General features: G+C 35.9%; 1 protein-coding gene across 1 annotated transcript in view; it reads left to right on the top strand.

The window, feature by feature from the left end:
* LOC126825381 (soluble guanylate cyclase 88E) overlaps positions 1 to 16,325 on the top strand; it is an 84,787-nt gene that overhangs the window by 57,035 nt on the left and 11,427 nt on the right. The window contains exon 2 of the mRNA XM_050554992.2: positions 477 to 3,435. Within this exon, the coding sequence (XP_050410949.1) occupies positions 2,653 to 3,435 (783 nt within the window). The 5' untranslated portion in view covers positions 477 to 2,652. The remainder of the gene's footprint in view (positions 1 to 476; positions 3,436 to 16,325) is intronic.

Raw genomic sequence — 16,325 nt, 5'->3', positions numbered from 1 at the left:
TTCTACTCTTCCTCAAAGCACAAACGCCAAAACAGTCAATGATCTAAAACTACATTTTCACGTCTTTAAACCATGGCCTTTTTAGGGTGACGGGTGTTGTGTTGTGGGTACAAATATTCTTTTTAAACACCGAATAACACTTATCGTTTGAGGAGTTCACATACCTAACAAATTTTTGTTGTACTCTTGCATTACATGTTAGATATACAACTTACAGGTTTAACTCAGCATGCTATTATTGTGAATCCTGATATCGTTACCGGTGTGCAATTCAATCTGTCGGCGGAAATTGTAGATCATACGAGGCCGCATTAATTCGAAGAGGTATCCTCGTGCTATTGAATCTTAGTGCACACGAAGTATCTTTATGATGTATTCCGGTACACCAAAGATAGTCGAGTAACAAATTAACTTTAATATAATTTCATATATCCCTTACAAGGATATCGACTAATATTTATTCTCTTCTTTTTCAGACAATGAAATAATGGAATGGTAAAACAAATACATTTCTAGAGAATACTCTTTAAACACGCAAATTTGATCTGAGGCGTAAAATTGGCTATCTGAATATGCAAATTGCGCGAAAATATTGAATATATATAAATGCAAATATTACTAATTGATTCGTGGGAATAAAAAAGGTGAAATAAAAACCAGAATAAAAAAAGAAAAAAGAAAAAAAAAACCAACAGCTGTTGCAATTCTGATGACAATGAGAATACATTCATTTTTCGGGTATGGGGAATAATAGTGAAGTTGATCATTCAAGAAACAAAAGTTATAAGAATCGTGAATTGGATATTTATAGTGTGAAATGTACTAAATGTTAATGATGTAAAAGGCTTCTGTATACACGATAACAATTACACGGTGGTATCACACCGGTGCAATTTAGTTAGCCTACTTCAATGTTATATGTCTCCTCTCTTCGATCAAAATAACACATTATCCACTGGATACAATTCTAGTCGTAAATATAACTCAAAGATTTTCAAGACTGTCATTTCATTCGCTGTCAATTGGTCGAGATGAGAGTTTAATTCCTTGGACGCAATTCATTGGCTCCCACGAATTAACTATTTCCCTTTATTGTAAGCTTGGCGATGATAGATCTATGCCTGCGTATGTTAACGTATTTCGCCAGTGAAACCCATACCATTCTGTAATCACTCACATTTGCTATACAGGTGATGTTAGAATAAGGCAACGACGGTTAAAATCGGTGTTCTGGATGTGAAGTAGTTTATAGTGCAGGAGCACACCGAAGAAGCAACGCAACCGTCTGCTATTTTTTAATTTCATGTGTTGGATGTGAATTTTTTATGTATCGTACATTATTTCCATTAACCGATGATAGTACTTCGGTGTGAATTCAATGTTCATAAATAACCTATTTAAAAAAGATTATTAAAGCTACTTGTTATCTTTTAACCTCTCTTTAAAATAATTGTATATTATCGAATTTTAACAAATGAGGATCTTTTACACGAGTGGGTTTTGAATTACGTAGCCTTTGGACTATAGTCAGTATTCAATATTTATTAACCCATTATTGTTTAATGGGGATATTATATGAGATAATCCACGCGTTACAATCATTGGTCGCTTTAATGGATAATATGCAACAAAATTGGTGTTAGTTTGTAGTAATATATCATTGTACAAGTTGATTTATACAAAGAACAACGTGTTTTACGCCCAGCGTACAATGTCAATAGGCTGATGGATAACAGTGACCGAATTTAAAAACCAAGTCAGTGGTGGAATATTGTTCAAGATCAACGTAAGGTATCACGGTATTTTAAAATGATTAACTACCAAATGTAAGACCAAAATTTGTGTGTAGATTATCAAACTACATAGTTAAGTACTGCCTTCAATTTCTAGCTTTTATTGTTTACTTTTTCTTATCTCATTGATGGAAATTGTTTCATCGTTGGTGTCGTGTGCTATCGGGAGTACCGACCATTAGCGGCAGTCGCCTGAAGAGCATCTTAGATAACCAGCCATTTTTTCTTATGTATCAGCGTCGATAAGAAGGTCTATAATGGATTATAAATGTGTACACAACACACTACAAGGATTTCTATAAATTCGATAACCCTTCAGATTCTGTTGCGTTTTTTATGAACGGTTGATGTGTAGATACATGGTCAAGTGATCTCTGGATTGGTTTAAAGTCATTTGAGTTGATAATAATTTAATCAATGAGAACATCTTTACAAATTGACTTAAGAAATTAAAGTGCGGATGCGTTAAAGTGGTTGTTAAAAGAGTTACCAGTTCTCACTTTTCATTATTGTCAACCTATTAAAGTGATCTTTGGAATATGATTAAGTAATATTATTATATAACAAGCTATTCTATCAGATTAACTCTATCATTGGCCAATGAACTTTCCCCCAGCTGTAATTTGCGTTCTTTGAACCGGTCCTTGTTGAATACGGGTAACCAATGGAGATATGCAACAATGGTGTAATAATTCAAAGATTCATTGAATAATTAATACTGGTTAGAATTATTACCAGATATCAAATTACAATCATGGGATAACGGTTGAATGGTTTAAATGCGAACTGCACCATGATGAAGTAAAACAAAGAAACTAAGTATCTTAAGAACAATAATTAGACGTCAACGACCCTCAAGATGTATGGCTTGCTCCTGGAGGCTATTGTGGAATACATCAAGAGAGAATATGGTGAAGAAATTTGGGAAGTAGTTCGAAACCGGACAAATCTTCACCAAGCAAGCTTCGCTACCCATAATATTTACAGCGAGAATACCATTAAGGAGATCGCCGAAGCCACCTCTATCATCACCGACACCCCTTTACATGAACTAATGGATGCTTTCGGGGTATCCTTTGTTCAATTTGTAGGGCAGTATGGGTACGACAGGATTCTGAAGGTCCTTGGGAGACATATGAGAGATTTTTTGAATGGTTTGGATAATCTTCATGAGTATCTTCGATTCAGTTACCCAAAACTCAAACCGCCTTCGTTTTTCTGCGAAAGTGAGAACAAAAATGGTTTGACCCTTCATTATCGCAGCAAAAGAAAAGGGTTCTTACATTACGTGAAAGGACAAATTAGGCAAGTAGGTAAAATGTTTTATAACACAAAAGTTGATATTTATGTGATCACTGAAGAAGTGGTGGATGACATGGTCCATGTTGTTTTTCGATTATTATTTGACAATAAAGCTTTCAAAGAAGGAACAGTATCATGTTCGGACAGTATAGTGAATAACATTCCACTAAATTCTGAAAGCCTTTTTGAACTCTTTCCGTTCCACATTGTGTTCAGTAGATATTTGGAAATACGGAATGTTGGATCGGGTCTTGCAGCTGTGATGCCTCGTCTAGTGGGAGCTAAATTATTTACTGTTTTTAGCATGTCTCGACCTCTCGTGGATTTTACGTGGGACGGGGTAAGTTGTTTTATTGTTTACATTTGATAAGCATGCAGCTTGAAAACCGCAAATATGGCTAACTAGCAGACTTGAATTCGCACGCAACTCTGTAATCAATCCATAAAAACATATACCATTACATCACAATTATGCAGTTTAATGCATCTGTGATAGAAAGTAAACTAAATGTAATTTCTTTTAAAGCGGACTTGAAATGTATGATGTTTTGAGCCCTGTCAGCACAATATAAGTAGGCATTTGTGGGACTAACAGGGTATTATAAAACACAATTTAGAATGGGACTGGGCCATAAATGAATCCACGTACATAAAATACAGCTATCGACAATTGCATGATGAATGAACACCACATACCGGTATATATACGCCAATTACCCAGATGTACATTCTCGGAACACCTATCTGTTGGTAGTTACATGTAAAGATATTGGAGTCCACTTTGGGGGTTTTATCTGCCTTTGATAAGATAGGAATGATTGGGTCATATTGGGACTAACATATGGGTTTCTGTGGTATTGTGTGCAATGGCAGGAAGCGTGAGAAAACTTTGCCCAGACAGTGTTGTTTCCACTTACTTTTCATCAAATTCCAGCTGTCCAAGGTTCTTGTACGTATATCTCAATGTGTAAACTGGCGAACCTAGGTTTATCGTCCTATACGAGCGATTAGGCACACATTTTCTTGTCATTTCCTGTTGCGCTATCCTTGACAAGTGGGAACCGGGATTTAAAACTCCCAGTGCTTTTCTCGACCCATCTCGGGATTTGAACCCGGGACATTCTAATCGAGATTCCTGTACCCTGACCGCAGTATCACAACCCCTCCTCGTATGACTTTGGTGAAACGTGAAATGAATAATTAATTCCAAGAGCGTTTGAATGGGTTGTGTTCAAATTAGAAGACAATCTGTCAGTTATTGGTGTTGAGATGTCTACAAGGACAGTGCTCGTGACCAATACCGGAATCTACATTCTCCATATGTCACTTTATATCCAAACTATTTTCTACTTAATTGCAAGGTTCCATAGATTTCATCCCCATGGCATCAGTGTCGGATTTACCGGCCAGTCTAATTTCACGGACAGTTGTCTTTAGGAAATCCCGTGTAAAATATAACATTGCGAAAGTTGAATCTCTAAAAGGAATGTCAGTCCAAACGTTCCGTTCAGTTCTTACGGTGATATAATGAGTTGAAAATTTGTCATCATTTCGTATTCTCTACAGACGATATAAACAGGATATGGTTACCTGTAATCTTGCTATATTGTTTAGGTGGACCTCTTTTTAATCAATTGAATACAAGCCGGGAGATTATCTACCGCTGAGATTTTGATTTTGTTTTCCTGATTATGTTAAATAATCAATCTGAGTACATTTTAAAAATAACCGATTTATTTTAACAAAAGAATAATTAACAAGTAAAGCTCATTTTATGAATCAACATTTTAAGAGTAGTCGTCATTGTGTATTACCGTCAATATACCATGCAACGTGAAACAACTGGGTGCTTACCTGAATGAATGAAAAGGGGTTTAACGTCTTACTTTTCGGAACCTACCGTGCCATAATAAGATCACAATTACTTCTGACAATTTTGTCGTTTTGGGGTTTGGATTTCGCTAACAATAATAAAAACTACCGCCTAGATAATTTAATTCTTAATCTTCTGCAAACCACAATACAAATCTACAGACGAAAAACGATTTGATAAATAAAGTTGCTCTATACATATATGTCAAGATCCATACAACGTCTTTTGCAAATGGCGCCATAGCGGAGATAAGATATGGATTGGTTCATATTTTGATAACAAATGCAATAATAATTAAATATATTGGCATTTTGTGTGGAACCCTAATAATGTAAATGGATTACAAAATAAAACAGACCCCAACTTTTGTTCAGTTGCATGTAAGTTTACATGTACTGACATTGTTTGATTCAGCTTATTACAATGCATTCATTTAATTAATCAATTTACGTTGAAACAGATCGATCAGAGAATATGGATCACCTATCAAAATAAGCAAAAGTTTTATCAGCTATTTAATGTTTTCTATGACTCAAATTTTCATTTTAACCAACTGACTGCTTCCAATAATTGAAATATAAAATAATTTAGTTATTAAAGAGACATATTTATCTCCTACAGGTGGGGTTGTTGGGCATAATGATATATGATGCTTACCATAACTTAACATGCGTCAATTTTCTATTTCATATCAATGGAATTGATTGAAAGTTATTCCTCGGGCCCATATAAGGTGATTTTTGTAACTTGTTGATTGGCAAATTTACACGCTCCAATATTGCTATTGATCTATAAATAGATATTGGAAATGGGCATCATAAAATCTTAAACGTGTGACATAATTAGTTATTTCAGTTTACTGAAATGTCATATTTCATTAGCACGTTGTTTATAGATAACCACTGTTGCGGAAAGTGAAACATCATTTCAGAAATTAAATCAACCAAATACCAGTGATAAAATTAATTGTCGGGGATGATAAAATATAATGCTTGCGACAGCAGTCTTGAATTCTTGAATGGAAATATCGGACACGCGAATCTTATGCACATGTTGGGAGATTTTGTTAGTTATTCAGACATCGACATACAAATTTTCGTGTAATGTTCCAAGGTATCCAACTTGTAAACGAAATCATCACATCGTCATATTGTATGGAACCAACTCCCTTATTTTTAACTTAAATCGTGACTTCATCATAGTAAGTGCTGACAGTCTATATTGCATACTAATAAAATAATCAACAATGTAGTCAACAATGAATATATTATATAATATGGACGTACTGAAAAATACCCAAAATATGCCTCCTTTTAATTTAAGGGCTTACTTCGCCTATTATTCATCTTTTTGGTGACACATGGGTAGTAACACTTCTACTACATACTCTGTGAGTTTCCCTTTATTAAAAGTCTGACCCTTAATGCAAGCTGCAGCATCTGAACATTTCGACGAACTGTGTGATAAAAGATAAGACCAGTTACATAATGACAACAAATCGTGCTTTTGTCTGGTATTGTTATCAATACTTGCTTTGGCCGATCTCATTTTAACTTGTTTCATTGATGTGTAGTCATGAACCACACAGCTGTTCTCGACGGAGAATACTGACCCTACAGCATATCGATCAGTTCCATGGACTGAACTGTCATTCGCATAAAGGTCATATAATTATAAAAATTATATTGACTGTCGGAAGTGCTGTTCTGTGTTTATGATATTTAATGTTTTCCGGTAATAAATAGTTCAAGTCTTTAGTTATTATCGAAGATTCTCACTGTTACAGTACCTACTTGCAGTTGTTCAAATGAAGTCGCCGACAATTTTTTTTAAACAGTATTTTTACTAATCCTTTAGAGGAATTTAGTAACTGGATAGGGCAATAAACTATTACACATACGTATGGAAGAACAATTACTAATTTATTTAGGCGACGTTTCGAAGAGTATTCTCAATGTTTTCAAGTCAGTGCAGTAACAAATTGTTGTTGTTGTTTATTACAAATTTAACATCCGATACATTAAAATATGATATTATCGACAGGTTCATTTAATTAAGTTATTTATATATGAAGGCGTAATATAATAAAAATAAGAAAATGGATAAAAACACAAAAAAAGTTCTTGTATATCAAAAAGTCACTTTAAAACACAGTTCATCTTGATGAGAGCAGGTCATCTTCCCCCTTTGTCATAATGAAAACCAGTTAAAACAGGAGGTCCAGCTGTTTGATGTTTGGTGTCATCACAGCGGATTGTAAAAAAAAAAATGACCTAGTGCTGTTACCAAAAAAACAATTTCATACGATTCGGGCGAACGAGATCTGTATACTGACATCAAAGCCTATCTAAATTCCTCATTTTTCGTCACCCAAAATTTGACGCCCTATAGCTACATCTTACATTGGGTGGGTTCAGAAAATTTATACTCACGTGAACAAGCAACCTCCCAACCTTTGATACCAAAGATAAAAAATGACCGGAATCGACTAGATAAAAACTGGACAAAGGAAACAATAACCTATGAAATTAACCTGTAATTCAGCTATTTTGGAGATAATTAACGGTAGTAGATAACAAAAAACTAACAGTTTGTTTTATCTTTTCATAATGGTGTTTACTACCAGCCCTAAAATAAATTAGTGTCTATTTTTATACGCCCACTTTTTCATGTGGACATATATTGTCGTCGCCCCTGTCCGTCCGTACGTCCGTCTATCCGTCCACAATTGTTTGTGGACACTCTACAGGTCACAATTCTTATCTGATTTTGACGATAAGATCTCGGTTCCTTTCGATATTGGCATGTATCGGATCGAAACTTCATAGATTATGGCCCCTGATTGTACGAAAAATCACGGTTTTAGCTTGTGGACATTTTTATACGCCCACTTTTTTATGTGGACGTATATTGTCGTCGCCCCTGTCCGTCCGGACGTCCGTCTATCCGTCCAGAATTGTTTGTGGACACTCTACAGGTAACAATTCTTATCTGATTTTGACGATAAGATCTCGGTTCCTTTCGATATTGGTATGTATCGGATCGAAAATTCATAGATTATGGCCCCTGATTGTACGAAAAATCACGTTTTTAGCTTGTGGACACTCTAGAGGTAAAAAAAACAAACCGTTTGAATATATCACCGTTACACCCTAATGATGGTTGAGTACGAATTTCGTTAAAATCGGGCCAAAACTGCCAGACAAAATGGCAAATAGTGTAAATATACGGTTTATGAAGGTTGTGGACCCTCTAGAGGTCACAATTTTCATCTAATTTTGATGAAACTTAAAATGCATGTTTATAACCCACGGATCTTGATTCCCGTCGATATTTGTGCATATCAGATCGTAACTTCCTGAATTATGGACCCCTGATTGTACGAAAAATCGCGTTTTAAACGGGTGGTCCCTCTAGAGGTTACATTATCCGATTTAAAAAAAAAACTTTTGAATATATGTCGGTTACAATTTTGATCCGATTTTGATGAAACTTAGAATGCATGTTTATAACCCATAGATCTTGGTTCCCGTCGATATTTGTTAATATCGGATCGTAACTTCCTGAATTATGGACCCCCGATAGTACGAAAAATCGAGTTTTAGCGGGTGGTCCCTCTAGAGGTTACAATTATTACCCGATTTAAAAAAAAAACTTTTGAATATATGACCGTTACACCGTAATGACGGTTAAAGTCGAATTTTGTGAAAATCGGACCAAAACTGACGAACAAAATGCCCGCCCCCGTACGCAAATAGTGTAAAAATATGGTATATCACGGTTGTGGACCCCCTAGGGGTCACAGTTGTAATCCGATTTTGATGAAACGTAAAATACATGTTTCATGGTTCACCTGGCGCCGACGGGATTTGGCTTCCGCAGTGTCCATGAGCTTCCATTGGATTATCGGCGTGGTCAATGAAATGGTCTTAACAAAACATATCCATTACTCTTAAATAGACGTTATTTGAAATAAAATAATTCAAACATAAATGAACAAGCCAACAGTGAGGCTGAAATCCTAAAATAAATAGATGACACATATTAATTAATTACACATTTATCTTTTTCAAAAGTATCGAGTAAACAAACTGATTATTTATACTTATTCGAAGCATAAAATGTTCACGATCAAACTCAGTAAAGGTTTTGAAGTACCTGGTAGTGAAACTATACACTAAGTTAGAATGAAAGTTATTTTGTCTCAAGGCATCGATCAATTAAATTGCTAGGCCTTGTCTAGCTTTATTTGGAAATCTTTGAACTCGGTCAAGACATTCGCCTAATAAACATCTACACCAAGTTTAATCATTCTACCTCAGTTAAAAGCAGGGTTGTTATGTTCCAAAGTCTTGACCAATCAAATTGCTTATCGCTCCTTAGCCTAAGCAGAAAATTCTCATCATCAAACTTAGTCACGATAATGAATCTATGCTCGGAGTTACTTAATTAAAACCAAAGTTACGTGTCACCCAAAAAGCATAAATCAATCAGATTGCTTATCTCTGCTTGCCGTAAGCAGACAATTCTCATCTTCGAACTCCATCAAGGCATTCACCTAATTAACACCTAAGCCAAGTGTGAACATTCTAGATGTGGATAACCTTGCTCAAACTCGTTATTTGTTAAACTGACTAGATTCACCATTATTGAACTGACTAGATGCACTCAAAGAATGTATAATGTATAATAATGCGAGATGCGGATACATTGCTCAAACTCGTTCTTTAAACTGACGAGTTTTTTGTAGACTGGATTCACTATTGAACTGATTAGATGCACTACATTGGTACATTACTACATTGCTCAAACTTGAACTGACTAGGTGCACTAAAAAACAAACGCATAATGAGTCATGGTATAATGATGCATTTGTAATTCTAAAAAAAGCATGTGTATACTATAGTTGTATTATATGTTGCTTTATGTTATTATTGACCGTTTAGTACTAATTTTGGCGGCTATATTGGATTCAAGATGGTGGCCTTTGCTCGAATAACGCTGGAATGTAATTTCCTAGACTTGGCATCCCCTAAAACCTATTGAAAGACATTAAAGAAAAGATTAACAAATCTTCTAGCTTACTCATTTTAATGCTGAACGCCATCATTAGGGATACCCGTCTATATGCAAGTCAGAAAAGGAGTGACGTAGGAGCGAGTCTGACGTATTAGAGCAGGTTATCCAGTCTATATTGGATCCAAGATGGCCTCCATTATTCGAAACACGTTGGAGTATAATATTTTGAACTCGGCATACTCGAAAACCTAATATTATGTAACAGGATTGTCTGAGTAAAGCGAAGCTGATGTGATTGTTGTTAAATATGAAACCCTCATAATTAAGTTTCTCAAGTGATAAAAGTAATGTTAAATAATCTCGTTTTTCCGAATTGAATTTAATTTAGATCTAAATTATATGATTAATTATGTTAAAAAAAACCCCAGCGGCTGCCTGGCAGGATACGCCCACATTTTCGAGAGATGGATAGAGAACAAGCTAAAAAGAAAGCGATTTTTGTCTTGTCAGTTTTGGGCCGATTTTCACGAATTTCGAACTCAGCCGTCCTTAGGGTGTATCGGTGATATAATAATATGTTTTTTTAAATCGGATAAAAATTTGACCTCTATAGGGTCCACAAGCAAAAAACGCGATTTTTCGTACAATCAGGGGCCATAATTCAGGAAGTTACGGTCCGATATGCGCAAATATCAAAAGGAACCAAGATCTTTGGGTAATAAACATGCATTTCAAGTTTCATCAAAATCGGATTAAAATTGTGACCTCTACAGTCCAAAGCCTTGACATACCATATTTTTACACTATTCGCGTACAAGCGGCGGCCATTTTGTCCGTCAGTTTTGGTCCGATTTTCACGAAATTCGGACTCTACCTTTATTACGGCGTAACGGTGATATACTAAAACGTTTTTTTTTAAATTGGATAAAAATTCTGACCTCTGGAGGGAGCACAAGCCAAAAACTCGATTTTTCGTACAATCAGGGGCCATAATTCAGGAAGTTACGATCCGATATGCGCGAATATCGAAATGAACCAAGATTTTGGGTTATAAACATGCATTTCAAGTTTCATCATAATCGGATCAAAATTGTGACTTCTACAGTGTCCACAATCTAAAAACGCAATTTTTCGTCCAATCAGGGGCCATAATCCATGAAGTTATGGTCCGATACATGCCAATATCGAAAGGAATCGAGATCTTAGAGAGATAAAGCTATATTTTAAGTTTCGCTGAAATCGGATACAAATTGTGACCTGTAGAGTGTCCACAAATTGTGGACAAACAAACAGGGGCGACGACAATACGTCCACATGAAAATGTGGGCGTATAAAAAGAAGAAGAAATTATGTATTTTCATTGACGTCAGAAATATGTGACGTCATTGATTAAACGCGTCATAAAAATATTTCTATGAGTCGCGTAATCTCGCTTGGGCGACATTTGGTAAGTTGGCATGCGCATTGCCATTTTTCCCCAGTGTATCCGGTTCGGGTCTGAATTTGTTTTTTAATCAACAGTCTGTGGTGACAGTTTTAGTTACGCTCCTGTGTTACCAGAAAAGAGCTTTGCTCTGTATTAAAAGACATATTAGAACACATAATAATATCTGGTCAAATCGAGGACAAAACTCTCGAAAAATACATGGCGGCCATTTTAAAAAAATGCCAAATACCCGAGCGAAAAAATCGATATAGAACAAAATTTTTGCCAAAATATTTCTTTTTAATCAATTTCGCCTAAGAAACACCCCTGAAGAATTTTCAGATGGTAGTAGAAAAGTACACTTGGTCCCATCCCTATTACTAGAGTCATTGCCCTTGTTTCACTTTGTTGAACCCTCTAACGACAAAAGTTATCATCCGATTTGTATTAAATTCATGTGCATTATTTTGATTAGTAGAACGAAGAAGCCTATAAAACTTTGTTATCATCAAAGTTATCATCTGATGTGTATGAAATTGATATCAGTGTCTTGTAAATGCACCCATTTCCTACAATAGATTGAATATGCGACAACCCTTGTCAACTGCACCGAAGATTTAGCTGCCGTGGGTGTATGTTTTGTTGCCTGGCAGCCTATCTTTGTACTTTACTATCAAGGTGGCTGTTCCATTTACAATCGTTCTGAAAGGTAAGGCCGAGGTGTTTATGTGTAGAATAAAGCACGAGACTGAGGTTATGCTGTGAAAAAGACTGAAGAAAATAACCAGAGAAAAAGAAAAACCCGAGGCCGGGGCCGAGGTTTTTCTATCGAGAGTTTTTTTGGAAGTCTTTCGCCCCCAGCATAACCGAAGTCGAGGACTTTATATTTCTTATAAACCGTCTATGTTTACATGTACCTAAAATGAGAATATTCCAGAATTTCAGTAAGAAAAACCTTATATCATGTTTTAAAGAAAAACTATCAGAAGAATATCCCCAATTTCCTCTGTATATATCCAAAGCCGCCCCCGACTGTCAGACCTCAAGTTATTCGGGGCATATAATATACCCCAAAGATCAAAGAGATTTACCGTTATAGATTTATAAGTTCAGTTACTTTTTATGTTCTTATTGCGTTCATTAAAAAGGGCGGTTTCACGACGTTGTGAGAGGTAAAGTTTCTGACTTGAGGGGGTAAAAGGCATTAGCCATGTTTCCGCCCATGTATTTATTGTTGGGGATCTTTGTTTAGAGTAACTGCCTCTGGATCATTTATTTTTATGTACCGAGAGGTATCTTCAGCAAATAGCCTGATGTTTGATTTTATATTATTCACAATGTCGTTGATCTATCTATCTATCTATCTATCTATATATATATTTGTGGATGTCGTTTGTCTGTCTGTCTGTCTGTTCGGGGTTGGCGGCTTCACTAGGTCTGCCCCGAGTCTGAAATTTGGGGTATAGGGGTAGCTCGCACCGGGGAGTAATATAAGCCAGGTGGCGTTAGTCTACCACTTCCGGTTTCGGAGTTATGACCCCCGAGCGAAGCCGGTCTGTTCGAGGTTGTCGGCTACACTAGGTCTGCCCCGAGTCTGAAATTTGGGGGATAGGGGTAGCTCGGACCTGGGGGTAACATGGGCCAGATGGCGTTATATAATAGTATATAATAAAATTAATAATGGCCCAATACACTGCCCTGTTGGACACCAATGGGATTGCCTCAGGCTAGGAGTACGAGGAGATTCCTTTTATTATGACAGTTGGGACTATTTGACTTTTTTTTTCCTAGAGGGGTGATTCGAAGGCGAAATTACCTAAAAAATGGGAATTTGAAGGTTTCTTTTACCTAGGACGGGTTTTTAGGTTGGGATCGGTGCCATTTTATAAAATGGCGGGCCAGACACAATTTTAAGCCTTTCTGGTGGGCTTATTAATGGGTGGTCGAGAAATTAATTGGAATGCATATCGATGATGTCATCTCAAACAAAGTCGAAAAAAACCCTCAGATTCATTAAACATGTGTGGTATGTGTCGTAAAGAGATAATGAACAATGAATATATTGAAAATGTCAGTCAAATTGCCTGATTCTGAGAGAAGTTGTCAGTCTTTGAAGGTTTCACACTATATGTCAAGTACCATTTTACGATAAGAAACAAAGTCTCGATTATCTGTTTTTCAATTAAATCGTTAAATGGCGGTCGTGTTTTAATCCGTTGAAAATCGCGATTACCTGTTGGTCTAAAGGGTGGTTTATGGGCCTGTGTGAATAAATGTCTAATTTATAAGAAAGAACTACAATAAGTTATAAGCCGTTTAGCTCTTACATAATGCGTCTATAAATGTGGCTTATGTCGACCTTACAAATGAGAGCAACTGGCGTTTCGACAACTGGCTTCAACTGAAAATGGTCGACCTGGGCGCCTCTTACAACTCGAAGCAACCAGTTGAAGCCAGTTGCATATATTTAACTTTCTGCAACTCGTGGCAACCAGTTTCCGTCGACATGGGCGCTCGTGGCCTGCCTCTGTTTTTGTACGCCGTACAATCGGCATGATTGTTCTATAACTTAAAAACAAGTATGGCGATTATTTAGGGTGTCATTTTTTTTATTTGATTATTTCTGTAGTTTTGTAATCGGAGTTTAGCTTTAAGGATCAAAGTTTTCAAAAAAAAAAAAAAAAAATCGACAAAATATAGTTCAGATGGCCTTGAAATTTTTGTTCTCTACTAGCTAAGGAATTGCTGATGCGTACATAAAATATGAAGTCTATCGAACGAACCGAAAGTGCCACCATCTTGAAACGAGAAAAATCCCTAAGACTTTTGCGAAATTTTACTTACAGACATGGGAGTTACATTTTTTTAATCCCTGAAGAAATTCCTAAAAAACGTTCAGAACAGAATTTTGGATTTCGGTCAAATGTTGGTCACCGTTTCGAATTGAATATGAAAAATAGTGAAAAATCTAAGTTAACGGGCTTTTAAATAAACACAATAGACCGTAGTTTGTTGAATTGTCTCCTATTTCTGAAATTAATACATTTCTGGATAGCCGGGCTCATGGTCGAATATTTGGTATATGAAAAATTCAAAATTTCAAATTTCGCCTTTGACGTTTTTCGTACCGACAAAGTTGTTTACGAGTGAAAAATCCGCAAATACTCGGAATAGGCCGTCGTTTCGTGCATTCGTCTCCTATTTCCGAAATTAATAGATTTCTGGTTAACCTCCTTCTACGAATGGGTGGTGGCTTTGGAATGGATATATTTTCAAAACGTTTTACGAATCCGAAATCAACGAATTTTACTGACGAAAACAGCTGACCTACATAGCTGTAACTTTGAGACTATTTTACCTATTCTTTTTTCTTTGAATACCGTAAACATTTACATTAAACCTGCTATTTTCGAATTTCGGAAAATCCATCATTGACATCTTTAATATTATCACGATTTTCATGATACTTGACTTGGTAGAAGACCTGGCAGATCCAACTTCAATTTTGTCGTTAGAAATTTTCTAACTTATCTCCCCTTGGAGAAGTTAAGGATCGAAGTTTTCAACAAAAAAAAAAAAAGTAGGTCATATTGCCTTGAAAATTTATTTCTGTACTAGCTAAGACACTATTATGTGTACGCATCATGGAGTTTGTCGATCGAACCGGTAGTGCCATCATCTTGAAACGTGAAAAATCCCTAAGGCTTTTGCAATATTTTACTTACATACATGGGAGTTACATTATTTGATCTTGAGAGAATGCCTAAGAAACGGGCTAAGCAGAATTTTGATTTCGGTCAACTGACCGTCACCATTTTGAATTGAATATGAAAAAAAAGGTGAAAAATCCACGTTAACGGCTGTCCAAATAAACACAATAGGCCGTAGTTTGTAGAATCCGTCTTCTATTTCCGAAATGAATACATTTCTGGATAGACGAGATCGTGGTCGAATTTCGCCGTTGACCCTTTTCGTGCCGACAAAGTTTTTTACAGGACATTTTATTTCCTTAATTTTCAAAATTAACATATTCGAATAGCTGAGGTTAATCTGATTTCAAAAATTTAAATTCCGTTTAAAGGTGTCTAATTGAATTTTTTCATATTTTCCCGCCATTTTTTGGTTCTTTTCCGCCATTTTCATTTCATTTTCTAATCCGCCCCGTTTACAAACGGCTTAATTCATTTTTCTGAAACTTCTGTAACAGGAGGTCACTCTGATTACAGCAATACAGGTCTCAAATTTCCCTTTATTTTTTAGATTATTTGTTCGCCCGGTTAAAATGTTTCTCGCTATGCTTAATCTTATAACTTCGCGACTTTTTGACCGATTTTAATAATTATTTATTTTTTTTTGTTCTTTTTTCTTTTAAGATTATTTATATAACCCATGACACGTGACGGTGAATATGAAAGCTTTCATATCTGCATGGCACAGGTGCAGATCTAGTTAATATGTATCTCTTTTGAAATCAGCGAGAAAATGTACGCTAATTATTAGAGGGACTTCACCTGGAATAATCAATCCCATGAGTGAAATATGTCATTATATTGCGCCTATGTAAAACGCTGCTCTTTTTTTTTTATTAAAACATCTTTATTAAAGCTAGTGACATCGTTTCTGACAGTCACTCCTTTGAAGACTCAGAACATTTTCTTTTAATTTGCACCCCACATTCAGATGCACGATCTGCGACAATAACAAAACTTCCTCAATTTTATCAAAATCCTCGAAATTTATTATTCGGAACTGAAGACCTGAAAGATTCTGAAGGCATTTTTTTCTGTAGTCCATAACCTCCTCGACAGCTTTCAAAGATTGTGAGTGAATGAATGGATGTAATATGAAACTTTTGATTGTGGTATGTACATATCTATATAGTGCATATAGCCATCTAATAATTTGACCATAC

This window comes from Patella vulgata, chromosome 6 (assembly GCF_932274485.2).
Source record: "Patella vulgata chromosome 6, xgPatVulg1.2, whole genome shotgun sequence".
In the NCBI taxonomy this organism is placed as follows: Eukaryota; Metazoa; Mollusca; class Gastropoda; family Patellidae; genus Patella; species Patella vulgata.
The sequence above is the reverse complement of the archived record's forward strand: the minus strand, read 5'-3'. Positions and strand labels throughout refer to the sequence as shown.